The following is a 19117-nucleotide window of genomic DNA, read 5'->3' as shown; positions in this document are numbered from 1 at the left end:
AAATGTTTCATTCAAATTTTTTCAAAATAATTTTTGTCATTCCTCTAATTTCATCTTTAAAAAATAGTCAACAGCTACAACCACACTGCACTACAGGACAGTCCTGGAAACCCTTCCATCCTTTGTGAATCAAACATAACTCATATATATGAAGTTGTGAGATAGTCTCTCTCTCTCTGGATCAGTCTACAATCATTACTAACCTATCTACCTACATGACTTCTCAGGAGAAAAGTGGGAGTTAATGTCCAAAATCATGGCCATAATGATGAACGTGAACTGAACTTACCTGTACTTCAGAGTTGATGTGCTACAAACATGGAAGTGTTAGATATGTGTCTCATACGTTTCTAGATGCAGCTGACCAAGAATGATCCTTACACCTACACCAGTTGGATAAGATGGATGTTTTTTCCTAATTCAGACTCTATTACTGCCTTCAGAACTCTTTTACATAAACTTTTCTTTGAGGGCAACATAAAGACACGGTACATTGAAGTCATTAAAAAGGCTTATGTGCGATACTTCTCTTCACTGCTGCTCTTTTTACTTTTGTCATGTTTAATTGTTTTACAACTTTAACTTTAATTTAACAATTGACTGCTTAGGTGGCATTGACTGTTATATGGACAGCATCTTGTGTCTAAAACCTTTTTTGAATTTATAGCTGTCATCATGCTTAAATATGTCTTCAAGTAATGTAGCTCAATATGGTATAATATAACGCTGTTATAGGGTTTGAACAGTTGTTTTATGATTGCCAACCTGTTCAGCAACTTTGCCTACTAGTAAATACTCCATGTGCAAAAAATGCAAAACAATTTGGGGAGAAAGTGAAAAGATGACCCCTTAATGCTGCCTCTATACGAGCATGCACAAAGGAATGCACTCAGTGTGAAAAAGTTCTCGATAGAATCAACTCATTTTCTTATTTCTTGATCGTGTGACTTCATATTTTTCGAGGCAAACTTCTACTAATCAGTATCTGATATTAACATTTAATGTAATATGTAATAAGTAGTTGCTGACAGAGGTGTTTTGGTATATGCACAACTAAACAGCCCTTTATGAATTTATACTATATGAAACAAGTTTATCTATAATCTTAAATAAAGTGACCTCTAGTGGAAGATAGAACAGCTGAACTAAACTGCAGCTGAGACATTAACTTAATACACAAGTCCCATTAAGTTGATAAATGTGTCCAGGCAGGTTGAAGTTCATTTTAGTGGTGGTTACAACACAATATTATTCTTCATCATTTGTCATCCAAATAAACCCCTGTAGTCATCACAGAACATGCCAGGGCAAAACAGAACAAGGACATAATAGGAAGCGAAACACAAGTGTGTTGGAAAAAAAATCCTGTTTTTTTAATAACACAATTATGTCTGTTACATAAAGTAAAAACCAAAATGAGACCCCTTTTCTTACCTATCAAACCCACCCTCATCCCGACCACCTCGGCAGTATTGTGCAGTGATTCAGTCTGGGAATAAAAGAGCATGACGACACAGACAAACAGCTTCCTTTGAGGACCCAGAGACAGTGGACAAACACTGTGCCCTACATAAGACCAGAGTGAATACAAACATAGTCCATCATTTAAAATATCAAAATAAATGTAAATAAAAACCACCAACAGCTTGTCTGAGATTATCAGAAACCTTATCAGGAGTACAAGCATATTTTATTTATACTTTTCACATCCTACTATAGGCCCTTACAAATCTCAAGCATGACGCTACCTGTGATTAATATGACATGGCTTTCTTTAAACTCCCCCAAAATGTCCAGGGACAGTGCTTCCTGCTTGAAATAAGCACCAACATGTTGTCGCCGTCTGTGTTTAGTGAACTTGCTGCGATGAACAATGCCCGAGGCAAGTCAAAGACAGCACCTCACACTTGTGTGCTTTTAGGCATTCTTCAGCTGATAAGACAGTCTTTGGGAATTGAGGCAGCCTGCAGAGTGATGGGTAATTGCTATTGGAGTAAAAGGACTGAAGAGACACAATACCATGTGCAACCCTGGGAGTAACCAAAACCAATTTCTCAGCATTGACATGCTGGAGATGCATGATGGAAAACAAAGGTGGTAAATAAAATGAGGGTGGATGCCTTGTGTCTGATGTGTGTCAGCAGCTTGGTATTTTCTAGAATAGCAGTGCTCCCATGCTGCCCACTTCGCTCTGCTCCTTCACAAAGATTTCAAAGTACTGGTAGATGATGGTCACAGCCAAGAGGATTCCCGTACCCGAACCAATGGCACCAAGGAAATCAGCCATAACGGACAGCCCTCCTATACAGAGGCCACCAAAGGCAGCAGCTGTGGGGATGTACCTGCAAGAAGAAAATCAATTATACACTGATATTCAGGAGAACAACTTTCTATATGCTGCAGGTAACAAACATTAAACCTGAGACTCTTTGTACCTGTTCAGCTCATGAACCATGGAGGTTTCTCTGTGTCCCCTCATTACCATCTGCTGCTCCTTCAGCTGCTTCGCCACCTGAGACAACACACAAAGGGAAAAATGCAAGTTGTTTTCAAGTGGGATGGACACAACGCATGTCAGAAATACCTGTACAAACACAAACTTACATCTTTGGCAGAAGATCCTGAGACCTCAATCCAGGTCTTTGAGAAGAAGGCACAGGAGCCGAGCATGAAGACGATGTAGATAACAGCGTGAACCGGGTCATCAAGAACAGAACCAAATGACTCTGGAGGAGAAAGGTAGTAGCAGAGACCTCCGACTGGGTAAGCTCGAGCTGGTCCACCGCTCGTAGCATCCTACACAAATAAGTTTTTGTTAGCAAGATGCTGTATATCCGTAACAGAGCCTGGCTGTACCCTTTTAATGAACAGACTACTTAACACAATCTCCTGGTTGCAAAGAGGTGAAGCACCTATCATGTACTTACAGACCAGGTTCCCAGGAGGTTGACGAGGAAGTTGCCACTAAAACGGGTTGAGAGCATCTGAGAGATGACGTAGAGATTGGAGACCAGGGCAGACTGCAGGATGATGGGGATGTTGGAGGTGTAGAACAGTTTGATGGGATAGGTGTTGTACTGACCACGGTAGCGTGCTGACTTGATGGGCAGGTCTACCCTGAAGCCCTATTGAGACGACAATGGTGCTGATCAGTCAGCGGATATTTGTTTCACAACCTGTTGTCCAATTACTACAACAAGCAGGTTAAGACACTGGACTGCACTTATTTGGTGTTGCTAGCTCACCTGGAAGTATATGACCACAGCGAACACAAAGACGGTGGCGATGAGGTTCATGAGGTTGGGCAGGTTTTGTCTGTAGAAGGCCTCTCTCAGGGCACGCACCTTGTCTGTGCGGGTGGCCAGGAGATGGAAGAGAGCAATGATGGCCCCCTCAAACTCAGTACCTGGACAAGCAAAAGGAGTCACAGGGTTAGCCATTACTATATAAACGAAGATTTATAACGAGCGTTGGAATCTAGTTGTCCCCAGCAGAGGTTGTGTTAGTCTTTGCGACAAACATTAATCACTTTTATTACCCATCATTTTCATTTTATTTCAATGTTAATGACACATAGGTTTCTTAAGAGAGATACATTGCTCTTAAATGCACCACTGAGCGCCACAGGAAGTCATTCCTGCCTGTGGCCATTAAACTGTACAACTCCTTTCTCTGACGATTGGACTCATATGGCTATTTATAAAAACAAAACAAACTATAATTACTCATTCTCATTTCATTTATAACCCTAACTATTTCATTGTATAATGTATATATTTTCAGATTATCTACTTTATTGTTGCATTATTTTATTGTATATTTTATTTCATTTTATTTGATTGTCTATTTTACTGTTTTATTTATATCTTTAGCTCTTGTTTCCACTTATGCTGTATTTCTATTCAACTTTGTACGGAGCATCTGGAACAAAAACAATTTTACACCTGGGGATTACTCAAGTATTCTGATTCTGATAAATAGCATTTAATTTTCAAAAATAACTTGTCTGCAATAACTCAATATAACGATTAAAGGAGATTAATATTGAGGGCACAGAGAGAGACAATTAAAAGTTTCATGTCCCAACCACAAGAAGCAGATTAATTAGTTTTTATTCCCTGCAATGACAGCAAAGGGCAATAAAACACCTGCCTTTATAGGCAAATGACTGACACAATTTTATAGAATTTGTCAAATACAGTTAAAAATTCAGTTGGCCTGCTGTAGCCGAGCTTGAACTCAAAGCTTCCTCTTGGTCTGCGTGGATTTAAAACTAAGTGCTTGGTTGAGCTCAAACACATCAAGGGAAACGGCTGCAGAGGTGATTGTCATTAGGGTCAGCATCCTAACTTCAGACAGGCAATTTCTTATGGCCACTTTTTTTGTTGTGAACTTGTGGTCTACATACATACAAATCTGCACAAAGCATATACCAAATCTGCACTAGGAGTACAGCTGCAGCCCACTGTGGCAGTGGTGGTCACAGATATGCTCCACTGCCTCCAGTCTATCGCTTTTCAACGTACTGTCAGGACCCAGTTATCACGTACATGTGGTTTGACAGTGTTGCATGTGAATTACTAAAGTTTGGGGGGATGAATTTTTGCTCCTTTTGGCAGATTAGAATTCTGAGGGCCAGTCAATGACAGGAAACATTCGGTCAAAACAGCCTCTGGTTTCCAGTACCCATACCTCTGCCAGTGTTGACGGTGGTGGGGCTGAAGGCTTTCCAGACGATTGTCTCACAGATGTTGGTGGCAATGAAGAGAGAGATTCCAGAGCCCAGACCATAGCCCTTCTGGAGCAACTCATCCAGCAGCAAGACAATCAGACCCGCAACAAAGAGCTGAAGAAAAAACACACAGGAGGTTTGTATAGAGCAGATTCAGGCAGACAAGCAGGTGTTCAGAACAGCTGCATGTGACAAAACATTATGACAGTCACAATAAACCATTCACTTTATGAAGATGATGTGTGCCTATGTCGCAAAGGGAGATAACAGATTAATCTGAGTTTAACTGCTTTCTACTACAAAAGAAACCTTTAAATCAGTTTGGATAACATTCTTCTATTTCATATATTTGACTATCAAGAGCATAAATGAAACATTCTAGACTGATGAATAACTTATTTTAGCAGGTAATATCCAGACACGTGACCACACATTTAGGCAAGAGAGCAGCAGTGAGAGTTTTATTAACCTGGATGATGATGAGCAAGCATATCCCAGCACCCATCTCTGAAGGATCTCCATACATGCCTGTCATAACATATACAATGGCCTGTCCAATGGTGATGATCATTCCAAACACTGCAGAAAGACAGAACAAGAAAATGTTTGGCAACCTTGCAGCAACAGTGACAGCTGATGTAACTGAAATCGTAACAGTGAATTGTGCGTTTCATCTTCAGTTTCATGAAAAGACGTAAAAATAGCAAATGCACTGAGTAGAAGACCTACATTTCTGAGCTCCGTTGAAGAGGGCTCTGTCTTTGGGAGTGTCTCCCACCTCAATGATCTTGGCACCAGCCAGAAGCTGCATGATAAGGCCTGAGGTGACAATGGGTGAAATACCCAACTCCATCAGAGTACCTGGAGGTACGAGGTGACCAGCATTAGTGTCAGTTAGTACAAAAAAAAGAAGCAGCAGTACCTGAAACAATGCATAAGGGTCTACATTTTTTGACCTTTGGTTTATCACAGGTGATAATGAGATCAAGTCAGGCCTGATAACAACATTAGAATTAGACTAGAATTTCTCCTTGTTGGAGCTGCAGAAGACATAAAAGAACTCTGTGATGAAGCCTGTTAAAAATGTACAATTCAGGCACCTCTGTTGGAAGCAAGGATTACTCTCATCCAGTAGAAGGGATCTGCTGAGTCTGATGACATGATGCCAAAGAGAGGAATCTACATTAGAAAGAGAGAAGAAACAGTTATTCGACAGTGTCACAATCCACTATCATCAAAAGCAGAACAACTGGGTCGGTTGTCTCAGAAGTCTCTTCATCAACAGACACTAACCTGGCAGCACACCAAGAAGATGAATAGTGTGATTGCTGTCCATAGTACTTTTTCTCTAAACTGAATCTGTGAAGATTAAAAAAAAATAAGAAGGTGTCATTCACATTAAACCATGCATGCACAGTGCAAAAATAGTGCATCCTGATAACTTGTGTTCAAAGCTTACCTTTCTCTCTGGTTTCTGGATTTCTGGCAAGACCGCACAGAACGGCTTGATCACCTCCAAAAACTTAACTGCAAAAGGAGATTAGCAGGTTAAAGACGAACATAACACCGAAAAAACAAAACAAAACACCCCCAAAACACTGCACAGTCACTCTCATCAATGTTCGTATCATTTTGAGTCGCTGCTCTTCGGAAACAAGGTTAGCTTACATGCTACGTCATCACTAACAATCACCTGAACAGCTGCCAGCGGTAAACTCTAAAATGCGACAACAAGCAGAGTACTTTCCTTAAAGTGAATGAACATACAACGATACACTTGAACGAGGTTGAGGGCAATACTATCTTGTGTGTAATAATCTCACACCGCTTGTGAGCTCGCTGCTTCTTATGTTTTGTCTATGTGTTGATCAGCTGTGCCAATCACTGAAATTGACTTTGACAGCAAGGAGATTTCAAGCCACCTGAATTTAGTTCCTGGCCCTGGGCTGACAATTTTTTGAGATCTATCAATGTCCTCACATGGAAAGCGAGAAAGCTCTTTCACTTAGTCTTTACGGTAAAGTATCTGAGAGGAGCAGCTCATGCTGATAGCGTCAACTACCGTTAGCTTGGTGCTAACTAGCGTTCACTCACAAGACGAGTGAGAAATCACTTTGAAAAACAGGAAGCTTCAAAGCCTGGCTGAAAGACACCAGCAGGATGTTAGGCATGGCCTCTGATTGTGAAACAAATCACAGTGACGTTAATTTCTGCATTTGATTAGGACAGAAACTCCAACTTAGCTCCCGTTATAAGCTAGCTACAACTTGTCACCTAACCTAACCAAGGTTAGCTAATTAGCTTGCCGACGAGCTCTTTCTGTCCATTAATTACTCGAGGTTAAAAGGGACAGCAGGCATTTTAGTTCACCCTCAACACGTGTAAACGAGAGAAGAATGTCACTTACTCCCCATGGTGTCCTTAGGCCGTTTCCTGCCGTGTTACTGGTACCAGTTTGACTGCTCAGTGGAGTCAGTGTGGCTCCATCCAGCCTCTCCGTAAGAAAAGAGAGAGCAGTAGAGACACGTCACCAGAAAGCCGCTAACACACGTCACTTCTCTGAGACACACGCGCACACATATACACACACACGCCGGTCACACTACACACTGCAGGCTGTGCATGGTCACACCTATCGAGACTCGTTACTTGAGCTTGTTAACACGCAATGTTAACTCGGGAGGAGCACGATTTTAATTTTTAACATTTCTAATGAAACCCCCTGCAGCACGCAGACCTCCCATCCTCCAGAGGGCGCCCTACTGCAGACGCACCAGGCTCCATGCTTGACCCCTCCTTCCTCCTGACAAACGTGTGACGAACGTGTCACTGGGCCCCTGATGTTCTGATCTAATATGGGTCAATACAGGTAAGGTCATGAAATGATGAAAACAAGTGGTGACTGTGTGTATTACTCGCAGCAGACCAGGTGATCCACTTTCAAATCAGCAAACATAATCAAAATAACATTACACATTAACATTATTAAACAGTTTTAGAATTAGTGCTGTATTTTATTGTGTCCAGGTAGGATTTTTAGTAGGATTTAATGACAGTATCATTTGGGTTTCTGTTTTGCAAATTTGCTGCTGCAAATTGAATTTGGCTGATGAGGAAATAAGGTGAACAAATACATAAATAAAAGTACATTTTAAGGTCAAATTATGCAACTTATTTTCTCTTTAAAAAAAGATTAAGGTCAAACCAAAAAATCTGAACAAAGGCACAGTCACCACTGTCTGTGTGGTGACAAAGGAGGCAAAGTGGGTCAACATTTAGCAGATATTTTACAGTAACTGAATGAACAGTTAATAATTGTGTGGGACACCTCTCGTACCTTTTTTTTGCAACAGAAATGGACCAGCAGTTGTCTGCCTTCTTCCTCCATCATTAGATTAGCTCTAGATGATTTGATCAAGATACAACTTGTAAACACATTATGCCTTACCTGTGTTTTTAATGATTGTATAGGGTACTGTTCCATGGGGTGATTTGTTTTCTCCAAAACAACCTTATCTCAACTCTCCCGCTGTGGCGCTGCAGGAGCACTGTGGATTAACGACACAATGAGACTGAAAAACTCCAGTCACTGTCCATATGTTTGTGTAGCTTAACAAATCACCTATTAACACAGCTTAACAATGGTGTAGCAGTAACTGAAGAATTGGGTACAGTGTACAAGAAGCCTCTTTGTACACGTGCAGTGGTGAGATGTAACCAAGTACTTTTATGCACAATCACATGCAGTGTTGAAAACTACTATTTTTGGCTACTTTCTGCTTCTACTTAACATTTCAGAAGCAAATATGTCACTTTTACAGTACTAAGTTTATTTGACATGTGTTAATACAATGTTGAACGTTTAGCCTACTTGTGAAATGATGTTATATATTAACTTTAGAAGAGTATATTGTGGATGTGAGGTAAACATATCTTACACAGAGCATAAGATATTTACTACTTGAAAGTCAGATCATTGTGAATTGGAGCATGGTGTGTTTAAGAAGTGGTTCTCTCAGTGTCTTGAGCAGTTGATATATCATTTTTAGCATCATTACAAACGTATCTAGAAGAGATTAGAGTATATTCAACAGCAGTTTATCAACATATGGGGCAGAGTATAACTAATCATAATGGAAAACCGTGTTAATCCAGTTTTGACAAAACATTCTGTGCTGAGGTATAAAGTAGTGAGATTAATATTATTCTGCAATGTAAGGCGTATTTCTTTTGCAAACTTCAGAAACTCATATAATACTAGTGAAAAACTGCTTTTAGTCATGAAAGATTCTTCCATCGTTGCCTAAAAGCAAGAATACCATTGGAAAACACTATGTGGTGTCAGAAAATAGCACACAGGATATTCTCTTTGCTGTGTTGTTAGAGAGCCTCGCTAATTCATTTTCCTGTGTGTCTCACTAAATTCGGTTTCCTTTTTGTTCAGGATTGAAGGTCACATATTCCATAAGTGCACCGTTATCACTTAAAATGAGTGTGAAGCTGGCACAGTATAGGCCATAGGAAAAGTATTTACTGTCAAAGATTTAAGCAGTGTAAAGTTACATTATAATATGAAAGGAAAATACTATTAAGTGGACTTTTTAAAGTGTGGTGCCAACTCTCACCATCTATCTAGGTTTTTCTCATGCTATCATCTGACCACTAGAGTCCAGTGTTGTTCCAGTAAAGATATCCACCCATGCTTCTTGTGTGTGTGTGTGTGTGTGTGTGTGTGTGTGTGTGTGTGTGTGTGTGTGTGTGTGTGTGTGTGTGTGTGTTTTGTTGGTGCTGGTGTGCATGCATGATGGTAAGTGGAAATAAAGCGGATGAAAACAAAGAAAAACAAACCAAAAAACCCCCAGACTCTAGGATTAGAGGCTCAATAAAGTAAGTAAGTGTAATGAGATTTCTTGGACTTGTGAAATTCTGGGGCAGTGATTTTATTGAATGCTGATGAGCATATATGGCCGCACTGTCCCGGTGGCACACTTAGCCACTGACCCATAATAATCAAACAAAAGCGTGATGGTGACTGTGGGGCTCTCAGCCATCTGTACTTTACATGTGATCAACTTCGACCTACTATCATCTCTTGATTTCTCTTTTTCAGCAGAAATCACGAACTTACACACACACACACACACACACACACACACACACACACACACACACACACACACACACAAAAGGGTAGAGGAGGATGGTTGGGAGCCTGCTCATCTGCCTCCAGATAAAGAGATATTTGTTCATGTGGTTACATAATGACCACGGAGCTGTGAGCTAACACAGAGGTGAGGACAAGCAAATACCACACGGGCCTCCTCCAGTCGCTGCCTTTCACACAGTTTTGAATAGACAGTTACATTCAAGATCCTATCTTCACTGTCAGTCTCATGGAGAACCACAGCACACCAAATACATTTTTTCAATATTGTGGTTTTCGTGTTAGATAAATGTCCCAGTGGACGTCACAGTGGACGTTAATCTGCAGCGCTTAATGATCGGAAAAGGATGAAACAGACTAATAATGTGCTTTGTTTTAGTTGTGCGTGTGAGTTTTTGTAAAATAAAGAAACCTCAACCTCTTACAAATATCTGATAATTTTCTATACAAAAGGAAAACCCATGCAAAGAAAATGCTGATCCAATGTTTCCCCTCCAGTATGTCTGTTCCTGTGTGTACCTGTGGAGGACATTGAGTCCGTCTGCAACCTTCAGTTATGTAAACGCACAAATGAACACCTAATACATGGACCTGCAGGCCATGGAAACAGACCCAGGACTACACTATTTACATTCTGAATTTGCATAGAGTAAGTATGAGGACATGTTGTGCCTCAGGCTCGGCTGCTTTAAGACAAAACTTTACTCATTAGTCAGCATTATGTGCTTCAAATTGAATAAAAATACAGTTTCCCCTTAAGCCAACTCTAAGGATTCCATTTAAATCATGCTAGAAAAATATTCTTGATCTGATCATAATCATACTGATGAGATCAGTGAGTATTTTTTTATACTAAAAGGCAATTATGACAAGGTGATTATTCAGCAAAGTAAATGCGGCATAATGTCAGTATAGAACTGACATACACAACTCAATATGTCAATTGAATTAAAGGGTAACTCCACCACTTGTGCACACTAAGGGGTCTTTACAGATCTTGGGTAATCGTACTACTGCATAGGTTAAAAAAAGTTGTATAAAGCATTTTGTGGCTCCAGATGAAGCTGCACATAATCTGATAAATTGCCTCCAGTGATGTCACTCAGTTTCTAAGTTGCATTCTGGGTAATGTAGGGACCAGGTAATGAAAAGCAGCCCTCTCTTCTAGCATTATACTCATATAGCACTTTTGGACTCATTATGGACAGTTTAAAAACAAATGATAAAAACTGACACAGCAGAACCAGAAATATCATATTTTATTATTCCAACTGCTGACATCACTGAAGGGATTACAGCTTCTTCTTCTTCTGGAGCCACAAATGGTCGTATATTACTTTTACATGCACACTAAGACCTGTTAATACACTTAAAGAGACAATTGGTGAAGTTTCAGTTTATTATTAGAATTTAGTTTTTTTTGTTTGTTAGTAGTAGTAGTAAAAGGAAATGGAAGTGTCTAGTTTGTTCTGTTAAACACACCAAATCTTAAGATGTCTTTATATTTAAATTTTTTTTTTTTTTTTTTTTAGATATATAGAACATGTATGCAAATCCTAGAAATAATCAGGACAAGCCTTATTCTGCACAAGATAAATAAGATAAGATAAATATGTTGAGGCCCTTTTTAAGAACATATACAGGAAATGAACATTTTACTGATTTTGTCAACTAATCTATTGATTGTTTTGACACTGAATATCAAAAATATGAAAACAAGTCACAATTTCACAGTTTCTTTCAAAGATTAAGTTTTTGGAATCACTGACCAGCAGTTCAAACCAGAGACATGCAGTTTACGATCATATAAATCAAATGAAAGCAGCAAATTCTTACATTTAAGAATCTGTGTCACCACATTTGACATTTTTTCCTTTGAAAATATAATATACTATATTGAAATACATTTTCTGTTGAACTTGGCCTATAGTTATTTGCTCACCAATATTTGTAATTAGCTATGTTTTTCTTTAGAGAGGGTAAAATATTTTGTTTAAGACCAAACTGCAAAGTAATTTGTAATTTTGTAATGTAATGTCATGAACTGTTGGACTGCAGCAACTGTATTTTTGGTGTCTTGTCAACCCCGGAGGTTTGGACACTCCATGTGCATGACATGAAAAAAATCTAATTTACTTGGCCAAAAACTGATAATGTTTTATAAAGAAAAGCAAAACAGTGGTTGAGATATTTGAGCTACTCATCTTACTAAGACCTTTAGACATAGGGATAATTTCTTAAACAACTATGAACCACTAAAAGAAGATTAAGAAGCTGGAAATATGATTGAAACATATTAAACTCAATGACACTCCCCTTTGACACCACTACTTTATTTCCACTGTGGCTGACACCCAGCAGAGTATTTAAAAGGCTACCAAGTCAATAACTTCTTTCTCAATGAAAGCAAAAGCACGGCCCTCTTAAATCACGCGCTACATTTGCATAAAGAATTTAAGAAGCAGGACTCATTTGATGTGTTAATAAACTTGTGCCACTTCTCTCCACAAACTGCTGCTGCTGTCATGAAATACATCACATGTCACTACATCCAGTCATATGTGCTCTGACCTCATTTCCAAAAAAACAAAAACAAAACTGACCTCCTTCTACACTCGAGCAGACACACATGGCTCCACACACTGATTTTTTTGACATGCAGTCAGCCTGAGGTGTGGGATCTGATGTCGGTGATGTGGGTGCACTGCTAGTCGGCTGATGTGCGTCTGTTCCGGATGAGTCACGCTTCTCCTTTCTTATTTTTAGAGATGAGTAAAATGTAAACAGTGAAGTACTCTTGCGAGTGTGGAGGCATGAGGGAGTTCAAGTCAGTCAGTGGGCAGGTGTATCAGCAGAATATGGATCAGATTATCAGGAACAAAATCACACATCTGTGCTCTGCACCCATGTTTTTTCTTTCTTTCTTTCTTTCTTTCTTTCTTTCTTTCTTTCTTTCTTTCTTTCTTTCTTTCTTTCTTTCTTTCTTTCTTTCTTTCTTTCTTTCTTTCTTTCTTTCTTTCTTTTTTTGTTTTACCTTGTTTAACCCTAACTAATGGTGCATCAGGAGACACCAATCTGCTAACAGTGAGTATTTACAGATGTGTGTGTAGTAAAGATAATAATGACACAGTCCTGTCCATCACCACTCTCCAGGTTACATGAGTCCTGAGCCATTCAGCAGCGGGGAAGAGCGTTAACACACACAGGTTAAAACATGCATACACACAATACTATTTATGTATATGAACTGCTTATGTAAACCCAACGATGATGATAGACACACATCTACAAGTAGTAGATTAACCGTGGCTCCCTCCATCCTACCAACAGAGAACTCTGTCCCTGTTGGTAGGATGGAGGGAGCCACGGTTAATCCTTTGCTGGACTATTTGGATTTCATAATATATTTCTCACCATATCTGGCGCCTGTCTATCACTGGCACCATGCCAGGCTGTGTACAGCAGATGATCTGCTTGGAAGACACGCAGCCAAACTGTTTCACAATGGCTTTATGTATTCACTGTATTTATCTGTTTTTCAAACCTGAACTGCTGTAATCCCAACTAATCCAATCGGGGCCGGGCAGTGTAATGCAACACCGAGGACCAATTCAAGAGGTCAGAAAGTCTTGAATAAAAGTGTGTATTTGGTGTTAATCTGCGCCTCTAATGGTTCATTAAAGTAATTAAGAGGTCAGTGTAAATTATTTTGACAGACAGGGTTGGCAATCGGTGGGTACGACAGAGGCCTCAGGCCAGCTCGCGGCCCGACGCATGGTCAGCAGCGTCACTACCACCCTTATGTAACATTCTAATTACATCTTGGCGCCATTTTGCTTTTCCTCTCTTGCCCTTGATGTCCATTTTTCAGCCTTTCTGTGACTGGACAAGCAGACAGAGCCTCTATGCACTGTGTCATCTTTCGCTGTTCTTATTTACAGTCAATTTGATTATATTTACTGGACGAAGGTCCAGTTGGTATTAACATGGTTTAACTGCAGAGGCTGCAGCTTCGGACAAGAGATCAAGGGATCAAGTGTAGGGATTTTATGAACTGGGGGATTTAGTTTGAAATTGGATAATGGCATAATTCTATCATCTGGTGATAAATAAACAATGGTTTCTGTTTCATGTTCCAATGTTTGCTTAATAAATAATTCCCGGTAACATTGTAAATCGCCTATCATTCTGATTTTTAAAGTGCATTTAAAAAAATCTTTACGTAACACAATACTTTTTATTTATTAAAGCTGGCCTGATGCCTCGGCTTGAAAGTCAACCCTCATCCACTGAAACTGAAGAGACTCGGTTTTTCCTGTCCACTGATCCACTATCCAGCTTAAAAAGATTTAACAAAAGAACAAGCATACTGTAACTTACTGATTTTTTTGACTCAGCTCTAAACCACCTCTCAGAGTCTTTGTAAGCAAATGCAGTTTACTCATCTTTACCATCTAAAGCCAGTAGGTGGACTTTGAGTTAAATAGTTTTGAGTCACACAGGCAGCGTGTCTATAAGGATGACAGTGTCAGTTGTTCCGTCTTTCATCTGGTCCAGACTGAAACATTTCAAACGTTACATTCTGAAAAACATGAACTGTGAGCAACTTCCTCTTTGTACCAAGGGTGGTACAACAAAGCTCCAGGAGTGGCCGCATCATCCTTTATCATAAAATTGACACGACAAAGTTGAATAAACAGTGACACTGTGAGCATGTTGGCAAAGACATTAGCATTTAGCTCAAGTAGAGCATCATAGATCAATGTGTCTGTAGCCTCTTTTCACTGCTTCATAATCATAACTCGTGTCTTTGTGAGGTGTGACATGTTGGCCTGATTAGAAGACCCTTGGTGGCAGTTTAATCAGGGCGGCACATGAGAGCTGAACTTAAAAATAGATAATTTGTAAGAAATCAGTCTTTCTAATGTCTTTGTTAAACCCTTCTCATCAGAGTTCAAAGCTCAGCTGTGTGTGCCTTACTCTGCTGTAGATGAAGTAATAAAAATGTTCTCAATTCATTTTGTGTTCTTTTTTGTATCTGACAGGTCCAACTTTTAGAAAGGCAGCAATGAGGCAAAACCTACAACAAGCAATCACAGGTACACTGCAAAGGGTGATTGAAAAGCACAGGTGAGGGGATCAATGCGAGAAATTCAGTAAGCCACTGAACATCACTTAGAGTCCGGTTGAATTAACCGACTGGCAATAGAAAGCGTTTGGCACAGTTGTGTGACGTCGAAGGGGCTTTTCCTGTTGATCAGCCACATTAAATTCCCCTTTTGATTCACTGTCGAAACACAGAAAGTAACCAAAACCGCGGTATCTGCACATTGTGTTGTGGATGGATCTGTCTCATCATCACACACAGCTGCTGATAATCTCCCGCAAACTGACCTACAAACCAACCTCGCCCCCGAGCAGGTGCACACATGCACACCTCGCTGGTGGCTGAACTCTAATCAAATCTTATCCAGATTTTTAAGCAGGTCAGGAGATCAATCCCCTCAGCCATCACCATCTTAATGACATGAGAATTCTTTTTCTTCCCCCGTTATTTTTTTTTTGCTTTTGTTATAATTATGAGCTCGAGCTGCATTCTCTACATTCAGTCTTTCATCTCTCCCTCATTACACTATCAACCGGTTTATGTAACTGCCGTTGTAGAGCTTGTCACCACTGTAAGATCAATTTAGCACCCGTCAAACTATGCATGGCCGTGATTCTGATTCATGCAGTTGTTGCCATCTGTCTGTTTACGCTGGCAAGTTTCCTCCTTATCACTAAATATAAACACTATGTGCAACAGTGTCTCTTTGCCTGCAGTATGCTGCTCATTTTGGCAATGGCACAGCTGTTAAGATGGCGCCACTCCAGGTGGCAGCCTATCTATCTATCTATCTATCTATCTATCTATCTATCTATCTATCTATCTATCTATCTATCTATCTATCTATCTATCTAGCTAGCTATCTAGCTATCTATCTATTCATAAATAATTTTCTTTCCAAGTTTCCAAGTGTAAAAACTGGAGGCGTGTGTCTTGATTGGAAGAATTTAATCCTCGTGGTCAATAAAGGTAGACTTTCAGCAGTAATGAGACGACCAGAAAAAGGTTTTTGAATGTTTCTTGCTATGCCTGAGGGAAAACTGAACAGCATCTTGGCCACAACATTGCTGACTGGTTTCAATCCCAACTTTGTGTTCAAGCCTGAGGCAGCGGCATCCACTGCATGCTCGTACGCTGGCAAGTTGTGTGACGGGACAATGGAGCATTTCTCAGACGGCAGTGAGAGGACGCCATGAGACACAGCGCTGGGGATCACATGTAGGAGGCACGGGGCCGCTAAAGTGCACACCATGTAGGTTGGTTATTTCGCTTTTTCTTGCTGATCCAAAACACCTAAAAAAAATGAGGACCTGTGTGATATTTTTAGGCCGTGCTGTGTGTGAGCATATGAAAACCAGAGGGGATGTGGGCGAGTTTATGCAAGAGGAATTAATCTTAAATTATGCAGCATCTATCAGGAATCATGCAAACATTCAGAGAGTGTGAAAATGAAAAAAAAAAAAGATTTACACTGTGTATGAAACACAAACAAATGACACAAACAAAGCGGAAACACCCAGAAATAAGAACTGAGTGCTCAGCCACTGTGTGTTGCTGTGTGTTTGAGAGGCTGTCAAGGGAAAGTCCTGTAAACGTGAAATATCCAAGAGGAAAGTGAAGCTGTGGTAGTGAAACACAAATCCCCACATGCAGAGACAGTCAACCTCCTGTCAGCGGTGTAATAAGTGCAAGTCATTAGATAATCCCGAGTCTGTTGATAATAAGTGAATTGCTGAGAGACGAGGAAAAGAGTCGGCTGCGAACAAACAAGGAAAACTCATTTTGTGTCTCGCATGACCTTGAACCTGATGTAGGAGGACTTTTGCAATGCAAATGAATTGAATTTTTGTTTCTGGAGGTGACAGATACATCATTCATAACGTGCTGTGGATGAAAGTGTGCACCGGTATTTCCATATGCACGTAGGTGTGTGTGATGTACAGTGAGTGACTGCTGCGATGGAGCGGATATGATGAATGAGCAGAGTAGTGACAGAGTGTATTAATATTTTGATGCACAGGGATGTGACTCTCGTCTCCCAAAAAGCTATGACACTATTTCATTCCCAGTAAAAGGCTGCTGTTGCCATAGTGATATTAACCGCTGTTATGCAACTGCTCCACTTGCAGTGGCAACCTTCACAAAGCGTTGGGCAAAGAGGAGGCACACATGTCACACTCTTGTCTGTGAGCACTATGGAAAAGGATAACTGAATCTACAGTGTGTGGTTTAATATGCATGTGCATGCACACAAGATGATGACAGAATGGGATCATTCTGATGGTTAAAAGCGGCCAACTGACCCTGAGGCTGTTGCGTAACATCGGCTGCCGAACCATCCCCCACCCCCACCCTGTTCTAGCCAGCAGAGTAGCGCTGGATGAGCTTATCGTCTCCATCTCACCTCCTCTCATCTATCAGTTTTTCCATCAATCACTCAGAGAAACATCACACTCATGTCCTGTTTCTGGACTGACTGTGGCTCTGCAGCTGGTCACCGGCAGATTATTAAATACGGCAAATGCGGTCTGAAAGAGACGTGTTAATACCGTATGTGCTCAGAACATTTAACCCTGCCCTGACCCATCCTCTTAGAGATTAAAGTGTCTGGGTTAAAGTAAAGGGTTTGACCCTTGATCTGACCGCCCTAAAGCACCGCAGGATTACAGAATGAGCAAGCTGAGAATGACATACATTATGTAAAGAGCATATGTTTTCACAGTCAACCAATGAGATTAGAGAGCAAACAGGAGCCAACATGTAACAGTTAAGCATCAGGACCATCATGGTTGGAACAGCAGTATTGTAACTCAATTACTTGGAATAATCAAGCCAAATAAAACCCTTTTTCATACTTTATAGAAGGGATATCATACATACCATATTCAGTATACATACAGTATACTATACTCTTCCCAAACTGTTCTGATTACCCATATCTAACAGGTTGTTTCTGGGGCTTAACACTGATTTGGTAAAATATGGACCAAGCTTTCAGGTCTGAAAAAGTGATCCAACACAGAACTGCCTTAAGCCTATGCTGAGATTGACAAGTCGCCACCAGGGCATTCACTCTATTTAATCAGATCCAATCAGGATGTCCTACCTAGCTCCAGTGTCTCGTCTAAATACGGCCACTTCTGGCGCCAAAGAACAAGGATATTTATGTCCGTAATGCCAATGTAGTCCGCAAACCACTGGGTGACGTCATGCTGGGTTTACACCTGCGTTATCAAAGTTTTTATGGCATAGCACCCACAGGACCCCCCCAGCCCCAGTTCCCAAACCACTGCTTCATGGGCAGTATGAGTCTGTATATGTCAGACCACATGGGACAACCTATTCGTGGCCGAAGCCCAGCAAGCATGTGACAGCTGGACCAAGCTCACAGGCTCCATAATGTGATGAACTCAAAGCACAAAATCAAGATGAAAAAGTGGTGTGTCAGGATAACTGTGTCAGGATAAGATTTAGGCTCGAATTTAACGAAATAATCAAGTTAGTAGCTGTAAATTAAAACATCAAACACTAGAACATTACTTTATTAACATATATAATATAAACTGTGCTTTATATTTCAGACACTGATTTGAAATCCATGTGTTAGATGGATGGTCTGTGCCAGTGGTTTGGTACATTCCAGAGAGAGACAGACACTGAAGTGGTAATGTCCTGTGCTCTCTGTTGACACAAGGTACTCTTCACATCACCCACAGCTTGTGACTCTGAGAGCAGACTGTTAAGCCCTACTCAGTCTGCCTCAGACTAGTTTGAGTTGACCCGGACTGGCTGAGGCAGCTCAGGGTGGCGTCATCCTCCTCCTGCGAGAACATCCCCCGGCTCCATTTTAACATCCCGCAACTAGTACATATATATATATAGATTTGTTTGAGTAAAACTTGTGTCTTGGCTGACACTCAACGACATCAAGTCATGCATCTTCAGCAGGAATCACATCCCAGATATTTACATGAAATTTGATTGCTGCGACGTTTAAATTTCAAGTCTCTGATTTATTTCCTCAAGCAAATGATTGAAAACCAAATCAGAAAGAGGACGCAGATGCTAGCACAAACCCACGTCTTTAATTCCCCCCAACAGACTGTGGACAACA

General features: G+C 40.4%; 1 protein-coding gene and 1 long non-coding RNA gene across 2 annotated transcripts; one reads left to right on the top strand and one right to left on the bottom strand.

The window, feature by feature from the left end:
• Nucleotides 1-1347: 1347 nt before the first annotated feature.
• Nucleotides 1348-7282, bottom strand: LOC119021596 (protein transport protein Sec61 subunit alpha-like 1). Its single transcript, XM_037101990.1, has 12 exons — nucleotides 7140-7282; nucleotides 6192-6259; nucleotides 6026-6091; nucleotides 5833-5911; nucleotides 5462-5593; nucleotides 5202-5311; nucleotides 4693-4846; nucleotides 3246-3406; nucleotides 2928-3125; nucleotides 2605-2796; nucleotides 2436-2512; nucleotides 1348-2342 (listed from the first exon to the last, which is right to left on the bottom strand). The coding sequence occupies exons 1-12, from the start codon at nucleotides 7144-7146 to the stop codon at nucleotides 2156-2158; spliced, it is 1431 nt and encodes a 476-aa protein (XP_036957885.1). The 5' UTR covers nucleotides 7147-7282; the 3' UTR covers nucleotides 1348-2155.
• Nucleotides 7283-7446: 164 nt separating this feature from the next.
• On the top strand, nucleotides 7447-9434 carry LOC119021597. Its single transcript, XR_005075663.1, has 2 exons — nucleotides 7447-7601; nucleotides 8204-9434. It is a non-coding gene; the product is annotated as an uncharacterized LOC119021597 (long non-coding RNA).
• Nucleotides 9435-19117: the final 9683 nt, after the last annotated feature.

Source organism: Acanthopagrus latus, chromosome 6 (assembly GCF_904848185.1).
Source record: "Acanthopagrus latus isolate v.2019 chromosome 6, fAcaLat1.1, whole genome shotgun sequence".
Classification (NCBI taxonomy): Eukaryota; Metazoa; Chordata; class Actinopteri; order Spariformes; family Sparidae; genus Acanthopagrus; species Acanthopagrus latus.
Note: the sequence above shows the minus strand (reverse complement) of the source record. Positions and strands in the feature narration are given on the sequence as shown.

What these genes read in the sequence shown, in the direction of transcription:
- LOC119021596 (XM_037101990.1), bottom strand. An exon ending in GCTTGCTCATCATCATCCAG is followed by an intron (nt 4,847 to 5,201) that starts GTTAATAAAACT and finishes TTTTTTCTTCAG; the next exon opens with CTCTTTGTTGCGGGTCTGAT. An exon ending in ATGGTTCATGAGCTGAACAG is followed by an intron (nt 2,343 to 2,435) that starts GTACAAAGAGTC and finishes TTCTTCTTGCAG; the next exon opens with GTACATCCCCACAGCTGCTG.